This window comes from Diceros bicornis, chromosome 18, assembly GCF_020826845.1.
Source record: "Diceros bicornis minor isolate mBicDic1 chromosome 18, mDicBic1.mat.cur, whole genome shotgun sequence".
NCBI classification, from domain to species: domain Eukaryota; kingdom Metazoa; phylum Chordata; class Mammalia; order Perissodactyla; family Rhinocerotidae; genus Diceros; species Diceros bicornis.
In genome coordinates, this window is record NC_080757.1 from 41,314,811 (window position 1) to 41,340,747 (window position 25,937).

The 25,937-nt window shown below is 49.4% G+C and overlaps 1 protein-coding gene across 2 annotated transcripts; it reads right to left on the bottom strand.

The window, feature by feature from the left end:
• Nucleotides 1–228: 228 nt before the first annotated feature.
• Nucleotides 229–24,634, bottom strand: RAB5C (RAB5C, member RAS oncogene family). 2 transcript variants are annotated; one of them, XM_058561000.1, is made up of 6 exons: nucleotides 24,526–24,634; nucleotides 4,992–5,246; nucleotides 3,279–3,430; nucleotides 2,951–3,073; nucleotides 1,998–2,091; nucleotides 229–1,147 (listed from the first exon to the last, which is right to left on the bottom strand). In XM_058561000.1, exons 2-6 carry the CDS (start codon nucleotides 5,155–5,157, stop codon nucleotides 1,032–1,034), a joined length of 651 nt encoding a protein of 216 aa, XP_058416983.1. In that variant the 5' UTR covers nucleotides 5,158–5,246; nucleotides 24,526–24,634; the 3' UTR covers nucleotides 229–1,031. The 2 variants fall into 2 exon arrangements, with proteins under 2 accessions (XP_058416983.1, XP_058416984.1); XM_058561001.1 differs by lacking the exon at nucleotides 24,526–24,634 and adding an exon at nucleotides 9,751–10,472.
• Between the last annotated feature and the right edge of the window lie 1,303 nt (nucleotides 24,635–25,937).

Consider the following 25,937-nt stretch of genomic DNA (forward strand, 5'->3'; position numbering starts at 1 on the left):
GAGATTCAGGCCCAGGTCACTCTTACCTCTGCTCCCACCCAGTTACAGCTGACAATAGTAAGGGCCTCTTTCTCTTGGTTACCATGACCACCAGCATCCCCTCACTGGTGGGGGGGGGGCTTTTGTTTAATAGGATTCAATAGTTCATTCTGCATTAACTTCAAGTAAGCTAGAGAGGATATGGTCTGATAAACTCCACCAGAGAAAGACAAGGAAGACAAGCGGGAGGTCGATCGATCGGCTGACTATATTGACAAGATACTGATTGGTTACATGTTGAAGAAAACATACAATACAAAATACAGAAAAAGTTGGTTCCATCCCCTCCCACTCCCCCCCTTACCCACCCACCCCCAAATACTCATCATCGTGATTTTGTCAGAACAGGGCTCAGAGCCAGAGGTCAGGGCGACCAAGGACGGGGGGGGGGGGGGTTGTGGGCAATGGGTTCATGGCTGTCACAATAACGCTGTGGTAATGCTGTGGTTTCTCTCCCGGCTCTGAGTCAGGGGGTGAGGGGGGGCCGCAGCCTGATGACAGCCAACTCAGGGAAGAGCTGCCTCTCCCTTCTCTAGCCTCAGCGCCTGCCCCACCGCCCAGAACCAGCCCACTCCAAACACAGTAAGGATATGGATGCTCTTGCTGAGTCTGCTGATCAGCAAGAGGGAAAGAAGGGCAACTGCTCCAGCCCCCACCTCCCCATATACAAGGGTGGGGGACAGGGGTACGTGGCTACTACCAGCAAAGGAAGAGTGGGAGAGCAGTAGAAAGGGCAGGAAGTGGGAAGAGCAGAAGATCATATATATTAAAAAAGTGACTTAAGACTTAAAATTGAATTAGTATTTGTACAGAAAGGTGCAGGTGGAATAACTCACTCCGGCCTATGATCAAAATTATACGGAGAAATCATGGTGGACCCCTCCCCCTGCCCCCCCAGTGGTGGCCCGAGTCGTTAAGTGCGATTGGTTAGATTGGTTCCAGTCGGGTCGTTGAGGCGGAGGAGGTGGGGGCAATGGGCAGGCAAGGGGGGCTCAGTTGCTGCAGCACTGGCTCCGGCTGGCTGGGTTGTTCTCCTGGAGGTCCACTCCTCGGTTCCGGCCTGGAGCACCAGCTGCATTTTGGGGCTCATTCTTGGGGAGCTTCTTAGCTGTTTGGGAGAGGAGGGAAAAATGCATTTGTGGGGGTACCCAGATACTCTCTCCCAAGTCCACACGAGGAGAATCTGGCCTTTACCACCCAACCAGTGATGACTAACATACTGAGGGCTTCGCTTCTAGGTGCCAGGTGCATTCTGAGTGTTTTGGGAGACTGAGACAAAGAGAGGTTAAATAACTTCTCCAGGAGCAGAGTTAGTAAGTGGTAGAGCGAGGATGGAACCCAAGCAAGAAGAGTCCCGAGCCAAATGAGCTAAAAGAATCCTAAGAAGTGGGCAGGGGGAGGGTGATGTGGGGCTTTCGGTGGGTGGTAAGCTAAAGGGTCAGGAAGTGACATGTTGAGACTTTGGCTCAGGCTTTAGAAACATCTGGGGGAATTATCTGCATCTGGAAGTCAGATAAAGAAGAAAACAATTTTACCAGAATATTAAAATGGTGAAAGATCTGTTGGTGAAGGGACCCCATAGACCTCCTACAGAACAGCAGATAAGGGCCGGCCCCGTGGCTTAGCGGTTAAGTGCGCACACTCCGCTACTGGCGGCCCGGGTTCCAATCCCGAGCGCGCACCGACGCACTGCTTCTCCGGCCATGCTGAGGCCACATCCCACATACAGCAACTAGAAGGATGTGCAACTATGACATACAACTATCTACCGGGGCTTCGGGGAAAAAAAAGGAGGAGGATTGGCAATACATGTTAGCTCAGAGCCGGTCTTCCTCAGCAAAAAAAAGAGGAGGATTAGCATGGATGTTAGCTCAGAGCTGATCTTCCTCACACAAAAAAAAAGAACATCAGATAAGCAGTATGCCCCTGGTGGGGGGAGGGGAGGAGAGGCACCTTACCTATTGCCATGAAAATTTCATTCACGTTCATTGCAGTCTTTGCTGATGTCTCCATGAACAGCAAACTGTTGTCGTCTGCATAGGCTTGTGCTTCCTGATTTGGATGGAGGTGAGAAAGTGGGTGGCAGGGAAATGTTGACAGTTGGCAGGGGCTGGGGTCCAGGATAAAAACCTTCCCTGATCACAGTGCCTTATACACAACAGAGACAATGCAGGGGTTTGCAGGCCTCTGGCCTTCCTGCTCTGGGTCCCCCTGAGACATCTGCACCATCCCCCTAGCTCTCCACCTCACGTACAGCACCTCTCAGCTCACAAACACTGGCACATGTCTAACTCAGGTTTCTCTAATAAGTTTTCCCTGCCTTCTTGCTCTTCAAAATCAGTAGGCTAGGAAATACTTGTAGAACGTTATCCTACAAATACACCTGCACATTTGGACAAAAGCACAAAGAATGTGGATTTTGACTGCAGCACTGTTTCAGGTCTTTTGGTATTACAAACAACCTAGAAGTCCATCAGTTAGGAACTTCTAATAACTAAATTATATATACAGTGTATAGAGCATGCTCCCATCTGGGTAAAGAAAGGGACTCATACACATGTGGTGTTTCTGGAAACACCAGAAACTATGTGGAACTTGGGGGGACTTTCCAGGGTTAGAGACTTAAATTTCATTCTATATACCTTCTCTTGTACTGTTTAAATTTTACTATGTGCATATATTACATAAAAAAAGTATTTCTTTTTCAGTGAGTTTCATTAAAAAGTCAGTTTACAGAAAAAATAAGCAGAAGCTTCAGCTATCCATATGCACACATACCTTACTGCCAATGACAGCAGATAAATGCTCTCCTCTGCCTCCCAACGTGGGCCTTCCCAAGGCCCCTGAGCAGCCCAGGGGAAGCCGAGTGGAGCTGGCTTGCTCCTCCCTGCAAGTCCTGTCCATGCCTCACCTGGAATTCCACGGCTCTCTTGCTGGCCAGGTCTGCCTTGTTACCCGCGAGCGCGATGACGATGTTGGGGCTGGCCTGCCTCTGTAACTCCTTCACCCAGTTCTTGGCCCGTGCAAACGTATCCTGGGGAGACAGGGCCAGAATGTCAAAGGGACAGAGGAGGCATTCTGCCCAGGGCCACTAACTAGAAAAGCTCGAGCTGGAAGAGCCAAGCTGTCTAAGACGTCACCACCCTGAAGATTCTGGTGAGACAGCCCCAAACAACAGAGGAAATCTGCCCACACCCCACCCAGCAACAGAGAGTGGAGAAGTAAGAAAAAGTCTTTACTGTGTTGGTGATGTCATAGACCACGATGGCAGCCTGGGCCCCCCGATAGTACATGGGGGCCAGGCTGTGATACCGCTCCTGTCCAGCTGTGTCCCAGATCTCAAACTTGACTGTTGTGTCGTCCAAGCAGACAGTCTGTGTGAGGAAGGCCGCTGTAAGAGGGAAGTGGTGTTACCAGGCAAGAAGGAGCTGGGGAAGCCACCCCCACCTATCTCCACCGTGGCATCCGGGCTCTGGCACTTACAAGCCTTCTGCTGAGGCGGGCACAGAAAAGCCCCCACGCAGGGGGCCAAAGCAGGTCTGAGGAGGGCAGGCGGGAGTCTGCATTCTGTGTATTTGTCGAGGGGGCTGGGGACTGCACAGGCTTTACAGACCCACACTAGGCAAGGGCAGCAGGAGAGGGGAGCCTGCCTGCACTCAAGCCACTTCGGGAGCACTCTCTGAAGGGAAATGCGGCAAGGGGCAGGAGAGGGAAAGCCAGGGGAAACCTGACTCCAAGCTCAGAAGGGTGGGCCCACCCGCTCCCCTTCGTCCTCCTCCCTCCCCTCAAAGCAGTCCTGCTAGAAACCTCACTGCTCCCTCAGTTTGCTCCGGCCCACGGTGTCACTGGCCTTCGATTTCCTGAGGACACTCTCACACACTTAGCTACGCTGGGGACGCCTAAAAGTACATGCTGTTCCAACTGCCAGGTGGAGGCTGGGTGGCCGGCTTCCCAACTGCCCCTGCCACCTCCAGGCACGCTGGCTAGCCACCACCCCCAGCTTTGACCTCGACCCATTCCTGATTGGCCACCCTGTGGCTTGACCTTCAGGGAACACAGTGACCCTATCTGGGTCAGAGGAGGCAGGGGAACCTACAGCGCTAGTGCAGATGCTTCAAAGGAGGAGTCCGAGAGCTGGGATAGGCAGCTGGGGGTCCCCTTTGCCCCGGGATCCAGCAGAGGATCCTGGAGAGACCTGTGTAGAAAGCTCACTCTCCTTGTCTGCCCTGCCCCCACTCCCTGAGGGGCCTGGGGCACCGGCTCACTTCCCCCTCTCCAGCTCCTGACTCGAGTGCTGAGAAGGCAGCAGAAGACTGCTGACACGACCCATTTTGTGTCCAGCTGCCTGGAAACCTCCTGTCAACCAAGAGGGTAGAGAAAGGATGACTCAAGCCCAAGGTCGGTCCCAGCCCCTCAAAGCTTACTGGCCACTGAGGCAGAAGGCTGAGTCCAGACCCTTACATTCTAAATGCTGACCACTGGGAAATCAGTGACAGGCTCTGAACTCAAGAAAGGGTAAAGGTCAGCTTCAGAAAGGCCAGCCCATTCACCAGGCCATTTCCCCATTCTGGAAAGTGTGAGAGGCCAGGGCAGCTGCACTGCCTGGCAAAGCAGGAAGGACCCTCAGAGATCCAGACCCAGCTTCTCCCTTCCCAAAGGCTGGGTCAGTGGAAGGGTCCTAGCCAAGGCCACATGAATAATAAATAATAAAGAGGCAGAACCAGGAGGACAAGCCAGTTTTTGACTCCCAGCTAATTCTTACTAGATGCTTGTTGGGACTCTGGCATGGAGACCAGCTGTTGGATGCGATTCCAGAGCCCAGATGAGGCAGAGGTGCTGCCACCCACCGCAGGCGTGTTCATTCTCTCTTGGCAGGCAGCTCCCTTCTCCTCAGTGCCAAGGCATTTCTCTGGCTCACCTGGAGCCGCCCCCACTCCCTTGTGCCCACTCACCTCCAATCGTGCTCTCCTGGTACTCGTGGAACTGTCCTTTGACAAAGCGGAGGACGAGGCTGGATTTGCCCACCGCGGACTCCCCTAGTAGGACCAGCTTAAATTGACAGATCTTGTTCCCAGCGGCTGGTCCGTTGGGTCGCGCTGCACCTCCCCGACCCGCCATGGCCTGTCCCGCTGTAGTGGTACCAGTGAGCGTGGGGGTGGGGGCCGATGCTATGTGAAGAGGCACTTACTGGGGAGGGGGGTCTCCGACTGCAAGGGAGAAATCAGAAGAACGGGGTCAATCCAGAGACTCTTTCAATCACAGGCCTCTCCCTTTGCCCTCCCTTGATGACCTGGCTGACTGCCTCCCCTCACCCCGACTCCCTGGCCCCACCCCAGAAGTTAGGGGAAGAGCCCTAACTTGGCTGTACTACACGTCGGTTTGCTCTCCAACCATCAGCAGTAAAGAGAAAAGTGGTCTTCCAACTTTAGGCTCCTGGTTCTGAGCAAACACACTGACTTCCCAATCCCAAAAATGTACCTCCACATACAAATAAACACACAAGAGAGGAATGGGCATATGCCAGCCCGGTGACAGTTAAGTCAACAGGCTCTTTAGGGTACCAAAAATCGCCCAGGAAGACACTAGGATCCAGGTCAACAAACAATGAACCCGCAGTCTGGTAGCTAAGATCACAGCCCTCTGTGCAAAGCCAGAGTGGCAGGTGAGGCCACCCAGAGCACAGGGAGTCCCGGTAGAAAGCTCCTCAGACAAGGTGCTTGGCCAACCTCGTGGGCAAAATAGAGACAAGGGCCTGGCCAGCGCAAGGTGTTATCAAAATAGCCATTTTGTCTTGCCATCTCTGGAAGGACTGACTGACTTTCTCAGTCTGAGGCTGGACTGTGCACTGGAATCAAAGCCTCATTTCACTCCCTCATCCTGAGCCTCTTCCCCCCCAGTTCTCTCATTTTTGATGGGCCAGAAGTCTCACACACATTAAAAAGCAAAACACACACAAAACCAAACACACACCAAAGCCAGAGAGCTCTCTTGGCAGCCAGAACGGCTGCCAAATTTCCCTTTTAAATAGAGACCTCAGCTCCATTCTCTCCTGGCAGAGGCCGAGAGCAACGCAGAGGAAGAACAAGGGGGAGGAATGGGAAGGTGGGGACAAACATGGGGCTCTAAGACCTGCACCCGCAGCTGGTGTTCCAGCCCCGACATCTTAGTTGGTTAGCGACAGCTTCGGAGGCGCAAACTTGCAGTTTTTTAAGTTTTAGAACGGCGAAGAAGGATGAGGAGCTTATCTGCAGAAGCCTCTAGAAGACTTATACTAAAAGATATCAGAACACATAAAGAATGTTTTACAAATGAGTACTGTGAGTAGGTATTACGTCCTGAAGACTCGGTACAGCATTTGAATCCAAGCTGGAAAGAAAAGGTTTTGATTAGACTGCCCCTTGCATAATAGAGTCTATGCAGGACGGTCTTCAGAACAAGATGCCAAGGACAGCCCTGACCTGTCCCGAGCAAGGGGAGCGCACCCCTTACAGTCAGAGGACGGGCATGGAAGTGAAGAGGGGCATCTGTGGGCAGCAGGGGCCTGTGCTCACGCTGGAAGCTGACAGCAAAGGGCCTGCTTTGTTCAACCTCAAAGCGTTCTTCACATCCGACTTCTCCCAGCAACTCATTTAAAAATTGAGCTTCAGGAAGAGTGATTCACTAACCAGGAACAACAGTTTCCTTTCTGGACAGCACCAAAGGAAGAGGTTTGAAATGGGGGCCACCTCTTCCCCAAGAGTACAAGGAAGGAAGTATATGGGGGGGGGTCTCAATTAGTGATAAGAAATGCCAGTTTTGAAATGTTTTATAGTTTAAGATGCTTTCTCTTTTCACCCCAAATGATGTTTGCAAGATTCTACGGCCCTTGAGGCAAAGTCTGTGCTTTTGGCTTCTCTGAGATGCCTTTCTCGCAATACCTACATACACACTGAGAATTCAAAGTGTGCTTACCAAATGAAATAATGTTCAGAGACAGCTAACATTTACTGAGCAGTGCACAGCCATTATCTCCTTTAAGCCTTAAAACAATCTTCCATTTTTCAGATAAACAGCCTGATGCTCAGGTGTTAAATGCCCTGCTCAAGGCCACCCAGCATACAGGTGACAGAGCCTGGATGCAAACTTGGGGGGCCTGCACACTCATTTGTCACCCTGCCATTCTCCCTGCTGCGGGAAGAAAGATGGAGGCAATGCCCATCCTCTGTGTTTGGCTTCAGGTTGCCGGGTGAATGAGAATCTCTGTTTGTGGCAGCAGCTTTGCTGGCCCAGCAAGGTCTGGCTCCCGCTGACAGCCCCAGGGATCTTGCACTCCCTGAGTACTCCCAACTGTGGGTGGAGCCGCCCAGGGTCAGGCAGGGAGACAGCGACAGAGGGAAACCACAACAGAGTTACAAGTTCGTTATTACCACTGATCCACGTGACACATAATCTTGGCAGGGCAAGAGAGTGTGGCTGGGGCACTAGAGAAGGAGGTCTCAACAAGTGAGGAGAGAGGAACAGAAGACAAAGTCTCCAATTCCAAAACAATCAAAGCAGCTGGAGCTGAGGGCTCTTGGGGTGGGGAGTAACCAGCACCTACAAGTCAAGAAAAATAGAAGCAACATCTAAGTCTCGTCTCTAGCAAACCAATGGGTTTCCAAACCTGCCTAGATAATCTGATTTTAATCTGATTTTTTCAACAAGCCAGAAGGAGAGACAAATATGTCTTATTTGTGGTTCTTGAACCTCTCTGCACATCAAAATCACCTGTGCAGCCAGCCCCTGGAAATTCAATGAAGGTTTGGAGGAGGGTTGGGTATCTGTATTTTTTTAAAGCGCTGTAGCTGCTCCCCCTGGCACGAACTGGCTGGTGACATGTTCTGCCTGAATGCTGCTCCTCCCTTCCAGAGACACCTGAGCAGGCACACACGGCACTTTTTATGGCCTGCTGCCTCGTGGTTTCCCTGGCCCCACTTGGTGATCAGTGATCACATGAACAGAGGTGCCAAACCTTCCCAGACAATAAAGCATGGAGGATGCAGATTTTGCCAGGAAGGGCGCACAGAGACATGGGGGTGTCTGAGACAGGCAAAGGCCACACCCAGAGCCCCAGGAAGCTTTATGCCTTCCCTCCCAAGATTGGGAAACGGAGAACATAGGCCAGTCAGGTGGTAAAGGTGAATTCATGCAGTGAGCTGGCCTGCCCCCTGGGGGAAGGAATCTCACTGTGGGAATCTTTCCTCCATAACCAGTGGCAAGCATCATCCACGGGTGCAGTCAGGTGATGGAATTATAACCAAAAATGGCATAGTAAAAGTCTTCTTGCAGACAAAAATCAAATTCTCTTTAAGAGCCAAAGTTGTAGTCAAAGTTTCTTATAAGATAGAGAATGAGGGTGGGCCCGGTGGTGTAGTGGTTAAGTTCGCATGCTCTGCTTTGGCAGCCTGGGGTTCTCAGGTTCAGATCCCAGGCGTGGACCTACACCACTCATCAAGCCACACTGTGGCGGCATCCTACATACAAAATAGAGGAAGATGGGCACAGATGTTAGCTCAGGGTCACTCTTCCTCAAGCAAAAAGAGGAAGATTGGCAAGAGGTATTAGCTCACGCCAATCTTCCTCACTAAAAAAAAAAAACAAAAAAAACCAGAATGAGCCAAAGATTCTTTTTAATTAGTTTCTCCAGCACCATGAAAAACACACAAGTAGGATGAATTTCCTTCTGGATATTATTATGAAGCTGCTGAAAGTGAGCAGAGCTTCAAATGCAAGGTAAAAGACTCTCCTTGAAATGACCCACTCTCCCCACCCTCCAAATCTTAGAACACTGGTTTGTTTACAGGCCACTGAGAATGAGCACCAGTCCCACCCTCATGTCTTCACAGGAAATGGGAGAGAATGTAAGGATCTGGGGGCACCCTACACCTTTTCCCACAAGCTACATGAAAGGGCAGATGGGATCCAAGCTCCTATACACTCTGGTCCCGTGAAGAGGCATAATGGGCATATGCCCAACCAGTTCTGGGGTCAAGGGTGGGAGAGAAAGAAAAAGAAAAAGCAGGACACTGCTCTTCCTTGCTCTGGGTTTCCTCTGCTCTGGACACTATATATGGGTGGGTCTCAAACTTTTTTTCATCAGGATCACCCAAGGCATTTAGAAAATAACCCAGATCGGGTGCCGGCCCCATGGCGTAGTGGTTAAGTTCAGTGCGCTCTGCTTCAGCGGCCTGGGTTCAGGGGTTTGGATCCCGGGAGCGGACCTATATCACTAGTTAGCCATGCTGTGGTGGCGACCCACATACTGAATAGAGGAAGACTGGCACAGATGTTAGCTCAGGGCTAATCTTCCTCAAGCATAAAAAGAGGAAGATTGGCAACAGATGTTAGCTCAGGTAGAGTCTTCCTCACTGGAAAAAAAAAAGAAAGAAAGAAAGGAACCCTGACCAACTGAATTAGAATCTCTAGAGGTGGAGTCCTGAAATCAATGGTTTAAAAGTAAGCTCCCCAAGTAATTCTAGGCAGCTGATTTAAGTAAGCACAAGCATTATAGTTGATACAGGAAGGAGGGAATAATACAAGAGATAGAAAGGCACCCCCCAGATCAGCGCCGTGGACAATACAGATCGGGGCGGGGCTGGTTGCTGGCTTCACTCAACAACCGAAGCCTTCTCCAAGACACCAGAGGCTGCTGGAATGTCGCCCCTCCCCCTAGCCTCCACTCGAAATTTTCACCTTTCTCTTCTTTAATCCATGAAGTCACCCACTTCATACTTTTTGTCCTTCCTGGTACAAGGGTGAGCAATTCCAGTTGATGGGTGTCTCTCATGCTTCCTGTTTGCTTCAGAGACTTCCTCTAGCTGACAGTCCCGGCACAGCCTGGATCAGTGAGCTGATTAGGGAAACCACTCAGACTCTGTTGACCAGAGGCTGGGCTGAGACTCACTCAAGGTTAGTCCAGAGGCCCCGAGAACCAAGTGACCCTGCCCAGGGCCCCCTGGAGGTGGTTCTGGCCAGCGACTCTTCATCTACACTTTACTCTGGAAAAAAAGCATTCCTGAGCATTTACCACCACAAGAGTTGGGCAAGAGAAGACGACAGCAGAAGCAACTTGTTAGCTCAAAGACAACGAAACATGGGACACAGGAGGAGAGGTAATCAGGTTCAAAGGCTAAGGTGGAAGACATTCAAAAGCTCAGACCAGCCGGGGAGATGACTTACCCATAGACTTGAGAACACAGCTCTTCCTCAAAGGGGAAACCCCCCACTACCGGCACACAGGACCAGAGGGCAGACGCACAGCAGGACTACCCAAACCTCTAGCTGGTGCGGACCCAGAGGGAAGAAGAATCTGAAGCAATACAGCCATGAGCCACATGAGGTACCCGCTTGCCCTTCCCCAGCACAACTAGCAGGTCAGGACTTGGGAGACTGAACTGGGTTCGGTTAAAGCCTGCCTCCACTGTTTATTAGCCAAGTGACCTTGGCCAAGTCAGATAAGTGACTGCTGTCAGCTTCAGTCCCTTATCTATAAAATGGTATTATTTAATACTAATCACACAGGGTTGCTGTGAAGGTTAAATGAAACAACGCACAGTGTGCACAGCACAGTCTAAGGCTGAAGGAAAGATTACAACAAAGTGGCAGGTTTATTACACTAAAAGGCTAAAGAGTTTTGACTCATAGGTTGTCAAAGCTCAAAAGGTCCTTGAAGACCTAATCCTCCTCTCTCTAATTACAGAGAAGGAGATGAAGGTGAAGGGAAGTGACCTGCCCAGGGTCAGAGCCAGGTGATGGCAAAGCCCAAGTCCAGGCCTCATAACTCCAGCAAGGCTCCCCCATCAGAGACAGAAAACCCAAGAATATTAATAATGTCATTACAGCCACCAAGAATAACGGGGGCTACCACCCTCTACGTATGCTTTAATAATATATGGCTTTTAACTATGGAAAAATGAGTTTGTATCAAATTTTAAAAACATGCTGCTGGATAGAAAGGTCTATATCTTGCTATGGGAGGTAGATACACGGATGTGTAGAAATGTAAAAATCCACCGAGGTGTGCACTTAAGATTTGTAAGCTTTACTATATGTAAGTTATATGTCAATAAAAAGGCAAAAAATGCTGCTAGTATAGAATTTTGCATACATCAATGAAAAATTAAAGCTTAGAAATGATATGAAACCAATCTAGCTCCACTGTATATAAAACATTCTCTACCTCCTCTTTAGTGTAAAAAAATTCAGAATAAGAGAGACAATCAAATACATGATGCCTGACTTAGAAGAGGATGGGAAGAAAACAAAGATACCCAAACAAGCAAGGGGCAAGATAACAGGATTCAGCACAAATATGATCGCTGCATATACATTAAGAATATATTTATTGTTTGTACTTAACTGTGGGCTAAAGAATTTTAAAGTTGTTTAAAACTTCATGAGATTAACAAGAGAAGCCGAGATTTATGTCTTTTCAATGGAGAGAAAGGTTACGATGGTGCGATGCTCTGCACTCCCCAGCCAGCCCAGAGAATACCTGCAGAGGAAAAAGGGGTTTAGAGGTGGGGGGGCTGTGTGGAATCAGACGGGTGTCTTCCCATACGACCAGGATTATGGGATTGCTACACATCAGGCCTGTGTCTCACCTGGAGAATGTAACAGAGGAAGCTTGGCCCTGGAAGCCAGAAGCTTAACAGCCCAGGTTGAGATCTGGGGAGAATTCTGATGGGGTGTGTCAGGCCAGGGCTGGAGCTCCTCATCCCACCAGGAAGTAGCGGGCTTAGGGGACATGGCAGCAGGAAAGGAAGGGGGTGCTGCCTTTACCCAGCCACAGCAAGATGACTCCCTTTCCAGAGGAGGAGAGTGAAATCACCCTGGAGGGGGACTCAGCATGAGCTGGGTCCCCCACCATGGGGACAAGCCCTTGAATCTGCCCCAGCCCACCCAACTCCCTTAACTGGGATCAGTTTCATCTCACTCTCCTTTCAATGATAAGACTCTTCTGGGGCTGAGTGCCTGGATTTCTACACCACAGTGAGGCCCCGACGGAGTCCACAAGAGCCCCAGCCGAGGCCACCAACTCCACCAATGCCTGCAAAAGGGGCCAGTGTGCAGGGGCACCAAGAAGCTTAAGCCCTGGGTACACATGACCAAGTGGTCCTTTACCACACTGTCTGGGCTGAACCTGGAGCTCTGCTAGGAGTCAGCGGGACACAGCACGGCTGCTCCTGCAGCCCTCTCCCTTGTGCAGGAAGGTTGCTGTGTCACTCAGGACACAGGCCAAGCTAAATTAGGTGGAAGCCACCCTTGAGGGACCAACTCCCAGCTTCCCAGGGCCCTCCCCCAGCACGAACACCAAGAAATCCTTCCCTGATCTCCACGCCGCTTTCTCAGCTCTCGACCACAGACGGGTTCCCCAGAGAGGCTGAGAGAAGCGGAGTCAGCGCTAACTTTCAGGCGGAGGGTGGAAACCTCCAGTCCCTGCTCCCTCTCTTCCTGTGCCCACAGGGAGGAAGACTGCTGGAGGGTAGGGGGGACATCTCCATGTATCTGCTGACACAGCTTGGTCAGTGTGGTCCGCCCGTGCTGTCCACGGAGGGGCCTCGGGATCCACGGGCAGCTCTAGGATTCTCATACACTGTCCCCACCGGCCAACAGAGGAGCCAGGCGTTTGGTTGGCAGGGGAGTGAGGAAGGCCAGACAGACAGGGGACGGCCTGCAGCTGCACCAGGCAAGGCTCATCCTGCCTACTGGTTCTCAGAGGCAACAACAATGACATTCCTGAGACTACCGTCTCTAAGAAGGCCTGGCTTCTAACTCAGAACACCTCAGTCAGCAAGGTTGTGGCAGATTCTCTGGCCCCATCTAGGGCAGCTCTCTAAGAAGCCTCAAGCAAAAGCTCAATCTGAAGTCTGGCACTTTCTTCAGCATGATCTATACACATGTCCAGCTACAGGGCGTGGTGGCGATGGGACTGAGGCTGTGTGGTGCTCATGCCCCACCACTCAGCTCTTCACCTGCCAGTGCCGGGTGGGATGCAAAGAAGAGAGCCAGCCAAGGCACAGGCTCTCCTCTGGTCCCAACCTACACCTGCTGCGGTCCCAGGATGGAGCACGAGTCACGTGGAAGCCAGTCAGAGAGGTGCAGAATAGCAGCTGCTCCACCAGCCTCACAACTACCCTGTATTTGATTTGCTCATGCAGTTACTATTTACTTAGGACAGTTCTAACTGGAATCTCATCAATGCAGGCTCCATCTTCCCCTGCGTCTTGAGAGGGTCCAGGACAACTGCCACTTATGCTGCTGCCCCAGACCCAGAAAGACTCCAAGAACTTCTGTTGAAAGTCACGGTCATCAGCAGCACCTGTTCATCCAACTACTCATACCAACAACTACAACTGACACCTCTCACATACTCTTCCTGTCTTTACAAAAAACAAAAGAAAGCCAATTTAACTCACTGCTCTCTTTGTTTTGCCCGTAGCTCCTAAACAGAGAGCAGAGGGAAGAGGTCGTGTTTGAGAGGAGAGCAGGGGAAAAGAGAATCCGATACTAGCAAACCAAATTCCTCTTGCTCAGACACCACATACACTGTGGTCAGAGGCTGCCCAAATAACAAGCAACAAGGTCAAAGTTCCCACTCTGGGATCTGAGGGACAATGGCTGCTCTCAGGAGCCTGGGTGCTAAAGAACAATATTTTAGGCCGACTTTTTCTTTCTTAATTTTTGCTGAACAAATGTAGAAGGGTGCCAGGGGAAGACAGCAAGCAATGAATGGACCTCAACAAGTTTCAGTAAATCACACTTCTACTTCCACAGTCCCAAATTTTCATAAGACTGTTATAGGTTTCATAAGACTGGCAAGAGGTTGGAAAACTTGGGGGCTTGAGGGTTGGGAGTGAGAAAGTGAGAGAAACTAAGGGCACTATTGCAGAAGAAGGGCTGGACTATGAGTTTCCTTTGTTTTAACAGCACATAACATGAAACCTGACACACAGTAGGTGGTCTAAAATGTGGTAAACCAAGCCTGCAACATAGGCACGGCCTGGTTAGATCTGGCAAGGGAATGGGGCAGCTGAAGGCTTAAAAACACATCCATCTGCGGGATGGCTCGGATTCCCTAACAGAGCCATAGCCCAGCCGAGGAGACGCCTCACTACCCCACATGGGACCTCTCAGGTCCTTCTGCACAGGGGCTGAGAGCACAAGTGCTGGAGTCAGAGAAACTTCAGTTCAAGTCCTGGAGCCACCACTTACTAGGGTGACTCTGTGCTGTGTCACTGAACCCATCTCCTTACAGGTAAAACGGAGAGACTAGCACCACCCATCTCCCATGGCTACTGGGAACGGATGCATGTAAGACTCTTAGCAAAGGGCCTGGCTCAGAGCAAGCACTCGGTAAATGTCCCCAAGTCCCTACAAAGGAAGTGAATTCCTCAGTTGGAATGTTCAGACACTATTCACACATGGCTTTTGCTTCCAATTTCCCTAGACCCCATTCTTCAGTGCCCCTCATTTGGAGAGAACACTGAATAGGACAACTGTTATGGCCTGAATGTTTGTCCTCCCTTAAAACTCCTATGTTGAAATCCTAATCCCTAAAGTGATGGCAGAGCCCTCATGATTGGGATTAGCACTCTCTTAAAAGAGGCTCAGAAAACTCCCTCGCCCCTTCCACCAAGTGAGGACACAGGAACAAGTCAGCAGTCTGCAACCCAGAAGAGGGCCTTCACCAGAACCCAACCACGCTGGCACCCTGATCTTGGACTTCCAGCCTCCAGAACTGTGAGAAATAAATTTCCTCGTTTATAAGCCAGCCTGTCTGTGGTACTTTGGTACAGCAGCAGGAGAAGACTAAGACAACAACTTTCACCAGTGTCCTAGAAAAAGGACCAGCTCATAGCTGATGTCCTGTGTCCTGTCAACAACCCTAACCTTGTATTCTCTGGATACTGGCTTCTAGAGCCACAAGAATGGAGAGGGGGACCACCACCATCCAAAAAAATCAGCATTGAGTTAAAGCCCCCAACCAGGAAAACCATAACTCCTTAAAAAAAAAAAAAGCCCCACAACACAAAGCATCTTAAAGCCCAAATGCCGTTCCTTCCAGCTCAAAGCCTCTTTCAGGAAAGGGAAGAAGTAGTTCAGTTGTGGAGAGGGGGAGGGAACAGGCCTAGGACAGCTGACAAAGAAACCAGAGTTCCTGTTAAAAGCCAGGCTGAAAATGCTAGAGGTTTGGAAGTGGCGTCATTAATCACCACGGCCTTCTGAGCAGTTCGGAGAGCAATGTGATGACTAGGAGAGCAGCCAGGGTTAGGGAGGCCACCCACGCCCTCCCCCATGCCTGGGATGCTTCTGACAGAGCCACCTGAAGGGGACACACACGGAACTATGAATAAAAGGCAAGAGGCTTGTAAACTAACTCCTGTTAAGATCCCAAGTTAGTGTTTCCAGCAGAGCTCAGGTTACACATCTTCAGAGGGATGACAGTACAATGGAAGGATTTAAGCTATTCAATGATTCAGGATCACAGCTCAAAAGTGACAGCCTGCCTTGCGCCTGCCTAGAGTCACAAACCCTCCCAAAGGGGAGGCAGCAAAAGAACACTGATGCAGACCACAGGGACTCTCTTACAAGACCTAGGGTCCTGGAGGGTTTGGCTGGAGAACTTAGCACCTGAAATAGATAACGATTATGTACCTCATCTTCCCAGCTGGATAGTAAACTAGAGTAAACACCAAATCTGACCACTTTGGGATCAGTCAAAGCATCAGGCAGCGGTACGAGAAGTGTGAGTGGGTGAGTGCAGAAGCAACAGGCTGCTATTGGGGTCAACGCCCAAGATTCTTGCAGGGTAGATTTCCCAGGTGCATCTCCACCTCACCTAACTCTGGAGTCTTCAGTGACTATGACTAACCCTCAGGAGAAGAAACAACTTGACCCCATCCACAGAACTCCATATCAACACACTGGAGAGGAAATGTTTGCTAAAAAGGCAGTGGCCCTGAACAGACAGCTGATTCTAGGACTGGGGCAGGAAATATACCAGGTGAGCCTGGAGCATCTGAAAGAGCTCCCAATGACCAAAGCTGGAACAATTTGAGGAATAAAATAAACTAGTATTAGATTATAAACCAAAGTGTAAAATAAATATCCATGAGTCCATACTGATGTAAATAAATAATTGAATAAATAAACAGGGGAGAACAGACAAATCTCTCGTGTACGAGAATTCCAAATAATTCATGTAGACACTCTGCCCTCGAGGAGAGGAGCATAACTGCCCACTCTCCAAGTGTGGGCTACACACAGTGACTTCCTTCCAAAGAGGACAACATGAAAAGAGGGAGGAGACAGTAACTTTACAAACATCACCTCAGCCGAGTGACCAAGGTGGATGTCGACAGTGGTAAGTCATGTTGACAGTACATACCCTTGATACGATGTGATCAGAATGGTACTCTACCTCTGTGGTCTTCCTCCCCAAAACCCATAACTCCATTGTAATCATGAGAAAAACATCAGACAAATCCCAATTGAAAGACATGCTATAAAATACCTGGCCAATATTCCTCAAAATTGTCCAGGTTATCCCACATGGTCATCTCAATAGACGCAGAGAAGGCATTTGACAAGATACAACATTTATTTATGATAACAACTCTCAACAAAATGAGAATAGAAGGAAAGTACCTCGACATAATAAAGGCTATTGATGACAAACCCACAGCCAACATCATACTCAACGGGGAAAGACTGAAAGCCATTCCTCTGAGAACAGGAACAAGGCAGGGCTGCCCACCCTCACCACTCCTATTCAACATAGTACTGGAGGTTTTGGCCAGAGCAATTAGGCAAGAAAAAGGAATAAAAGGAATCCAAATAGGTAATGAAGAAGTGAAACTCTCACTATTTGCAGATGACATGATTTTATATATAGAAAACCCTAAAGAATCCGTTGGAAAACTATTAGAAATAATCAACAACTACAGCAAAGTTGCAGGGTACAAAATCCATCTACAAAAATCAGTTGCATTTCTGTATGCTAATAATGAACTAACAGAAAGAGAGCTCAAAAAGATAATATCATTTACAATTGCATCAAAAAGAATAAAATACCTAGGAATAAATCTTACCAAGGAGGTGAATGACCTATACAATGAGAACTACAAGACATTATTGAAAGAAATTGACGATGACATAAAGAAATGGAAAGATATCCCATGCACGTGGATTGGAAGAATAAACATAGTTAAAATGTCTATATTACCTAAAGCAATCTACAGATCCAATGCAATCCCAATCAGAATCCCAATGACATTCTTCGCGGAAATAGAAAAAAGAATACTAAAATTTATATGGGGCAACAAAAGACCCCAAATAGCTAAAGCAATCCTAAGAAAAAAGAACAAAGCAGGAGGCATCACAATCCCTGACTTCAAAACATACTACAAAGCAATGGTAATCAAAACAGCATGGTACTGGTACAAAAACAGACACACAGATCAATGGAACAGAATTGAAAGCCCAGAGATAAAACCACACATATACGGACAGCTAATTTTCGACAAAGGAGCTAAGAACATACAATGGAGAAAGGAAAGTCTCGCTGGGAAAACTGGATAGCCACATGCAAAAGAATGAAAGTGGACCATCTGCTATTGCCATTCACAAAAATTAACTCAAAATCGATCAAAGACTTGAAGGTGAGACCTGAAACTATAAAACTCATGTAAGAAAATATAGGCAACACACTATTTGACGTTGGTCATAAAGGAATCTTTTTGGATGACATACCTACCCAGACTAGGGAAACTAAAGAAAAAATAAACAGGTGGGACTTTATCAGATTAAAGAGCTTCTATAAGACAAACGAAACCAGAATCAAGATGAACAGACAACCCACCAGCTGTGAGAGAATATTTGCAAAACATACATCTGACACGGGGTTGATCTCCATAATATATAAAGAACACACACAACTGAACAAAAAACAAACAAACAACCTGATCAAAAAATGGGCAGAGGAAATGAACACACACTTCTCCAAAGAAGATACACAGATGGCCAATAGGCACATGAAAAGATGTTCAACATCATTAATCATCAGGGAAATGCAAATCAAAACAACACTAAGATATCACCTCACGCCCGTTAGAATGGCTATAATCACCAAGTCAAAAAACAACAAATGTTGGAGAGGATGTGGAGAAACAGGAACCGTCATACACAGCTGGTGGGAATGCAAACTGGTGCAGCCTCTAGGGAAAACGGTATGGAGATTCCTCAAAGAATTAAAAATAGAGATGCCCTATGATCCAGCCATCCCACTACTGGGAATCTATCCAACGAACCTAAAATCAACAATCCAAAGAGGATTATGCACCCCTATGTTCATTGCAGCATTATTCACCATAGCCAAGAAGTGGAAGCAACCTAAGTGTCCCTCGACTGATGACTGGATCAAGAAAATGTGGTATATATACACAATGGAATACTACTCAGCCATAAAAAAAGACAAAAATCGTCCCATTTGCAACAACATGGATGGGCCTGGAGGGAATTATGTTAAGTGAAGTAAGCCAGAAGGAGAAAGACAAACACCGTATGATCTCACTCATGTGGAATATAAACCAACACATGGACAGAGAAAACTGTATTGTGGTTACCAGGGGCAATGGGGGTGGGGGGTGGGCACAAGGGGTGAAGGGAGTCATATATATGGTGATGGACAAGCAAAAATGTACAACCCAAAATTTCAACATGTTAAAAACTATTAAAACATCAATAAAAAAAAAAATGGTCAAGATGGTAAATTTTATGTTGCGTGTATTTTACCACAATAGAAAGATGGGGGGAAAAAAAACTGTCCAGGTTATCAAAAAACAAGGAAAGTCTAAGAAACTGTCACCGCCAAGAGGAGCCTAAGGAGACACGGCAACTAACTATAATGTGGTATCCTGGATGGGATCCCGGAACAGAAAAAGGACATTAGATAAAAAGTAAGCAAATCAGAATAAACTAAGGACTTTAGCTAATAATAATGTACCAAAATTGGTTCACTAATTGTGACAAATGTACAACACTAATGTAAGATGTTAATAACAGGGGAAACCGGGTGCAGGGGTTTGTGAGAAAACTCTGTACTACCTTCACAATTTTTCTGAAATAAAGTTTATTTTAAAAAAAGGCAGTGGCTCATCTTGTGACCAAATGAGATCCAAGGACTCCAGGTACCATAAACTCACATTCGGAAAGACGAGTTAACTTTACACAGAGATGGGCTGAGGAGTGTGCAGGAAGGGGGTTGGTGGGAGCCACGTCAATAGTCTCAAGGTGAGCAGAGGATAATACTCAGATTCTGCAGGCAGGGAGCAGGGGAGCTTAAAGCCATACCTGTGGATTACACAAGGGAGGGCTGCGCTGACCACTCGCCATCTCAACAGCTGCAGGCACCGCCTTCTTAAGCCCACCCTCACTCAAGAATGAGCCTTGTGCCAATGTGCAAAGTATCACCCATGGACCAGAGTTAAATTCACTTCCGTTGATCCTGCTAAGTCTCGGCCTGGGGGCAGTGCTGCCTGACCACACACAGCTGCAGAAGTACAGTGACCAGATGCACATGCTGTAGAAGTTGGTCAGCAGGGCTGTGGATGGCCAAAGCCATGCCTGCCTTTTCCTATGAAACCCTTCACTGGAAACGGAGATTTGGAGAGCTCTAGCCTCTGGAAGTTTAGTTTGTGACCTGTCCCCACCCCCTCCCTCATCTGAACTGTAACATTCCTCCTGTTTACCTGTTTGCTCTCCTATCTGTGAGCAACTTTCCAGAGGATGGACCGAAGAAACGGCCCAGGCTTTGGGATCAGATGGGTAGGAGTGTGAATCCCAGGTTCCCCACATCCAAGCTGCGTGAGCTTAGGAAGAGTGTGTTCAAGGAGATAGGCAGGCATTTGCTTCAGGGGCAGGTGTGAACGTCTGCCCCTTCCTTTAACAACCACAATGGGTGGGCCGACTATGCCGGGTACTATGGTAGATACTGGACACACAGAGATGAAACAGGACACGATCTGTTTCCCTACAGGGCTCACACACTAGACAAGGAGGAAGACCAGCAGCAACGAGAGGAAAGCGCAGGGAGGAGAAGAGCCCGCAGCCTACCTGGGGGAACGGAAGGCTTCACAGAGGAAGTGATGTTTCAACTGAGCTTTGAGATGCAGCGCTCAGGCAGGAGAGGTGGAGAAAGGCCTTCCAGGCAAAGGGAAGAGCACACACACAGCTCAGAGATGGGGCAAAGGAGGCTGGGCTGCATAGGGATCCGAGCACAGCCTTTTGATTTTTTTGTGTGTGTGTGAGGAATATCGGCCCTGAGCTAACATCTGCCAATCTTCCTCTTTATTTTTTTTGCTGAGGAAGACTGGCCCTGGGCTAACATCCATTCCCATCTTCCTCCACTTTATATGGGACGCCGCCACAGCACGGCTTGACAAGCAGTGCGTCGGTGTGCTCCTGGGATCCAAACCGGTGGACCCCAGGCCGCCGCAGCAGAGCGCGTACACTTAATCGCTTGCACCACCGGGCCGGCCCCAGCCTTTTGATTCTGACCCCTGCTCTGTCACCCTCTGCCGATTTCCCCACCATACACAGGGATTAAATGCAGTATCTTCCTCCTGGGGTTGTGGTGAGGATTACTGGAAATAGTACAGGCAAAGAGCTCAGGAACAATAAGCAAAGCTCAAAAAGTTTAGCTTTTCTTGTATTATTGTTGCTATAGACAGGAGATAGGGATATTTACTCTGAAAACTAACCTCTTATAACACCAGGCTATTAATGCAGAGCAGTCCTTAAGAAATATTCCAATTCTCCTCCGCCAAGGCTCTTGAAAGCACTATTACCTAGATTTGGGGACATCCTAGTTTACAAATTCTACCTGAAGCAGTGCTGCTCAGATGGCCCCAACAAAAGTACCCCTGACCCAAGTCAGGGAAGAAAAAATGCAAAACCCCATGAATCCAGCAATCAGCCTGCCGCAACCAAAACGTTGTCCTCAAGTTTCCTGTTTTAGCTTAAATTCATGCAAACTTTGCACTCCACTCTATCGTAGATCCAGGACTGTTTTAATATGAAAATGTTTAAAACTGAGTAAGACTGAAGTGCCTAGAAGATGCAAAGACCTCATCTAGTCTATAGCTCTGAATATCCACAGTACATGACCCCAGCAGGGTCTGAGAACCCCAGTGGGAGAAGCACAATCATGGCCTTACCATTCTCTTCTGTAAAATGGGAATACAACCCACATCAATTCTGTTCAATATCTACGACACGAAACAATATGTGAAACCATCCAGCAGAGCACCAGGAATCACAGTGACACTTGGTACAAATGTTGAATCAGAATCATAGGGATGAGTTATAATGTACCTTCAAAACCCCATGGACCCATAAAATTGCTATTTTGTGAGCATCTATTCTGTGCCAGGGACTGGACTAGCTCCTTTACCCTTTGTTTCTAATTCTGCAAGATACTTTGTATCCCCATTTTACTGGAAGAAACAGAGGCTCAGCAAGGTCCAGTAACAAAACCAAGGCCACGCAACCGGTACCTGGGGGAGTCCAGATGGCAACTCAGGTCTGGCTGACTCTAAAGCTCTTGCACCTTCCACCTCACCACATCACCTCTCTGTTTACTGGGCAAGAGTTAAAGGAAGAAGGTTCTTTCTAAGAAGTACTTGCTTGGTGGGGTTGAATTTAAATTTATGACCCTGCTCTGTTTCCATGTAAATTCTAGTGAAAGGAGCTCCTGGTAGAAAGCCACATTCTTTCCACCTGCAAGCAGCAGGCAGCACCAAAGGGGATTCAGTAGGCTAAGCAGAGGCTGGCTCTGCTGGTTCCCTATGCCCTTAACCCTGCCCAGAAGGACCCCTGAGTCCACCCACTTTTACTTTCATTTTCTAGCCATCATGACTTTCAGGTTGCCAAGAAATTAATGGCACGCAGATGTCAGCAAACTCTTGGGCCCTGAAGAGTTCTGACTTGGGACTCATAACTGCCATGGTCCCCAGAGGCAGAGGAGAAGGGGGTCAAGGAAGAGGATAGGAGGATGGGGTAGGGGTGGGGAAGAAAACCCGAAGCAGAGGAGGAGTGTCAATGATGAGGAATGCTAAAGGGCCTGCACTTGGGCCACTGCTGGCTCACCCTGTATGTTCATGGCTTTAACAAACAAAGGAGGGCCCACTATTAGGGAAGACAAGGCACATCTAATCCCGAATCCCAAGCCTCGGCTCTACCACTTTCTACCTGTATGATCTAAGGCAAGCTACTTAAATTCCTTCAGCATCATCTCTAAAGTGGAGATACAAATCCCACTATCTCCCAAGACTCTCGTGAGGAACACGTGGGAAAACAACTTTGCAACTTCAAAATGACATAAAAATCAGTTGTTGCCACTCCTCTATAGTATAAAGGCAGAAAAAGGCTCACTAGTTGTAAGAGGCAAGGAGAGGAACCGCATCAGAGAGGAGGGGCTTATGTCCCACACAGAGCCCTCCCTCTTTCTGCCAAGCAGTGTCAGATCTCTGCTTGGACTCTATAATCTCTGGATGCCAGAAGTGGCTGCCTAACCACCCCAGGCACTGGTGCTTTCCTGTCTCTCTGAAAGGGAGAGCTTGTCCTTCAAAAGCCTGTTTTGGAATCAGAGCTGGGAGAGCATGTCCACACAATGAAGGTCCGGTCAGCCTTGGAAGGCTGGCCAGCCTCATCCTAGGACTCCCAAAGAGTTCCGGAAACCACAGCCCACTACCGACAAGGTAAATTTGGTCCAAGACCAGTGGCCAGTGAGCAGTCAGGCCTCTCTGGCCCTGCTCCTTAGAGGCACAGGTTGACCAGATTAGAGAAACTAGGTTGGCCGGAGAAGTCTCCAACAACCCTCCAAAGAAACCCACACAGGTAGAGAGCTTGTGATCCGACTGTTGACCCCAACAATGAAGGTTTTTTTGTTACCTAATAAAAAATGAAATAAGTGCATCCCAGGTCTAGCTCAAAAGTGTGCTGGAGTCAGACACTGGTGACTGTCCAGGAGTCAAAAATATCTCAAGGCAAAACACCTTTAGCACTTGTAAGTGGCACCCAAAGGCAGTAAAGGTGGCCCAGAAACTCCCACAGATTGCACAGCCCTCCCTCCCTTCCTCTGCTGTAGATAGCAAGGGTCAGTCATGGCCTCAAAGAGTCAGGCTGCTCTCATTAAGGTACAGTCTCTGGCCTGTACTTTGGCCACATAACAAAGAACCTCCCAGCTTGGTCTGAGACAGCAGCCATTTCACACACCTAAGTCCCAGGCAACAGACAAGGATCAGATGTCAGTACGGGCTGTCTCTTGGAAAGGCTGGGGGGAACCAGCACTTTCTGGCATGTATGGGAATACCTTGGGCTACAAAGATTAGCAAATTAAGAACGCAGAGATGCCACTGTGATCTCAACTTATTCCTCTGTAATCTACAATTTGTCCAAGCCCAGAAGGGATTAGAGATAGACCCTGGGACTATAAGTGGCATGGACCTGTTGATCAGGGAGGTGATTGTGTGTGTTTGGGGGTGGGAAAGAGATAGCCCAGGACTCTTCAATTCCAGACTCCTCATTTTTGGTCTCTCTCCTCCTCCCTAAAGACCAGCAGACAGCAGTCCCAGGAAGAGCAGGCCTCTGAGACAGCTTGAAAACCACTCACATGCTCTGAGAGGACAGGACTGGGCCTGGAGCAAGGGGGGAGGAGGAGGGGAGACAGAAGATAATGAATGGGCAGATCCACCCTGATCTGTGATCTGTAGCTAGGATTGAGCAAACCTCAGCTAAATTTTTCAGAGGCAGGAAGAAAGATATACTAAGAGAACAACACAACTAGAGAACAACATAACTAGAGGACAAAGCTGGGGGTGGAGGGGACAAGACAAGGAGAAGACAGCTCATTCCGAAAAAGTGACCCAGACTTTAAACTCTGCTGAGATCTTGGTTGGCTCTCTGGCTTGAGGAAAGAGAGGAAGTAAGGAGTTGTGGAAGCGTGTGGAACGGTCTCACCCAGGACCCCCCCACCCCCCAGGAAATCGAGATAAAATTCCTCTAGGGCTGGAGGGGACAACTGTTTTTGTGGGACGAGGGGGAAGGAAAACGGCCTACTCCTAACCGCGTCTAAAAGAGAAGGGGGACAGGCTCCTTCACACCTGGCAAAGATTCTTCCAATTCTGGGAGCAGAGGGAGCGGAACTTAGGGTCTCTCCCTCCCACAACTGAACTAGACAGGCCAGAGGAGAGCCACGTGGGTCTCCCAAGGCTCACGAAGGGCAGGTAAGGGAAGGAAAGAAGGACCCCCCTCTTTGGCCCGACGCCTGGGGAGTCCCTGAAGAGGGGGCTACGGGTCGGGGGAGGGGTCAGTATCTCCCTAAGCCGGGGTTGGGCGGGAGGAAAGGCTGCCCCGGAGAGGCTTCAACGCAAGCGAGACACTGGATCCTGGGACAGGAACACTCACAGCGGCTCCGGGGCGGCGGCGTTACTTGTGGCCTGGGCTCAGACAGGCTCCGCTCCTCTCCCCCCGGCGGCGTCCCAGGCTCCGGCCTCCACTTCCGCCTTTCAGCCGCTCCGGATCCGGATCTCCACCTCCGACCCGCCCCTCAACACTCCCAGGTGACTGACAGGGCGGAGAGACCAATGGGAGGCATTCTTGGCTGACTCACAAGCGACGCCGGTGGGGGGCGCGGGAGAGGCGGGAGGGCGCGCGCAAGGGACGGCGGGACTTGTAGTTCGCAGAGCTGGGAGGAGCCGGTGGCCGCCTGGGATTTGGGCTTAGGGTGGAGCCGGCTGCCGACGAGGCGGAGCCCGACCGGGAACTTTTTAAGGCCAAGCGTGCCAACCGCCTCACCGCGGGTTCCAGGCAGCCCAAGGGGAGGCGGGCGGCAGAGCGTTGGAAGAGGGCAGAAGGCTGTGTGCGCAGAATTGGGGAAGGAAAAATATGGTGTGAATGAATATGCACATGAGGCCGCGTAGACCAGTCCTGAGGCTAACCCAGGGAAGCCCCTGTCCGCACTTTCAGGCCAAGTGAGCTCTGGGAACTAGATGTTGGGAACATTCTTTGATGGGGAAAGTGATGGAAGCACTGTAGGAGGGGTTCTCTGGAGGCTGCTGGGTGAGATCAAAGGGAGAGCTCTTGCCACTGCCCAGCCGTAAAAAAGGACCCTCCTCCTTTGGCTCGACCCCAAAACACACCAGGACCACCTCTGCCTCTGCCTCTCCCGACCCCCAACCAGAACCAGCTCTTGTCTCTGATGCCACATATGGAGCTGGGCCACATCTGCCCTGACTTTGTTTGCCTCTACCTTGCCCTCCATATTGATCAGGACTATTCCTATTTTTTCTGCTCCCCTCAATATGGATTAGGACCATTTCTGCTTCTGCCCACCCCCTGCCCGCCAACACAGACCAGTATCTCCTCTGCTTCTGCATCCCACCCCCAGGGACACTACTCAAAACCTGTATGGAATCAAAGCTCACCCCAGATACAGCTGTGGGCATTGTTCCTACGACACCAGCAAACACCAATCAGACTCTGGAGCCTAAGCTGGAGAACCGACCTACCTACCTGGAACAATCTGCCACAAAACTGCCCACACCTAGTTCCATCTGGGCCACAGGGTGCCTCTTTCTAACAACATCCATACACCCACCCACCGCCCACGCAGCGATCATCAGAGATGTGAAAGCTAAGAGGGAAGAGAGGTCTAGGCAAGCAAAGGGGATGGGGCAGAGTGGGATTCCTAGCAGGTTCTTGGCTGGTGACAAGCTCTTTCCCCAGACCCTGCTGTACCTAGCCTGCAACAGCTACAGGATGGGTTATACAGGATTGCTGGGGAGTCCCCGTGGGCCACCTTTCCTGGGTTTTGTGCC

What these genes read in the sequence shown, in the direction of transcription:
- RAB5C (XM_058561000.1), bottom strand. Translation starts at nt 5,157, where the DNA reads ATGGCGGGTCGGGGAGGTGCAGCGCGACCCAACGGACCAGCCGCTGGG. An exon ending in CCAGGAGAGCACGATTGGAG is followed by an intron (nt 3,431 to 4,991) that starts GTGAGTGGGCAC and finishes TCCCTCTTACAG; the next exon opens with CGGCCTTCCTCACACAGACT. An exon ending in AGAGAGCCGTGGAATTCCAG is followed by an intron (nt 2,092 to 2,950) that starts GTGAGGCATGGA and finishes CATCCAAATCAG; the next exon opens with GAAGCACAAGCCTATGCAGA.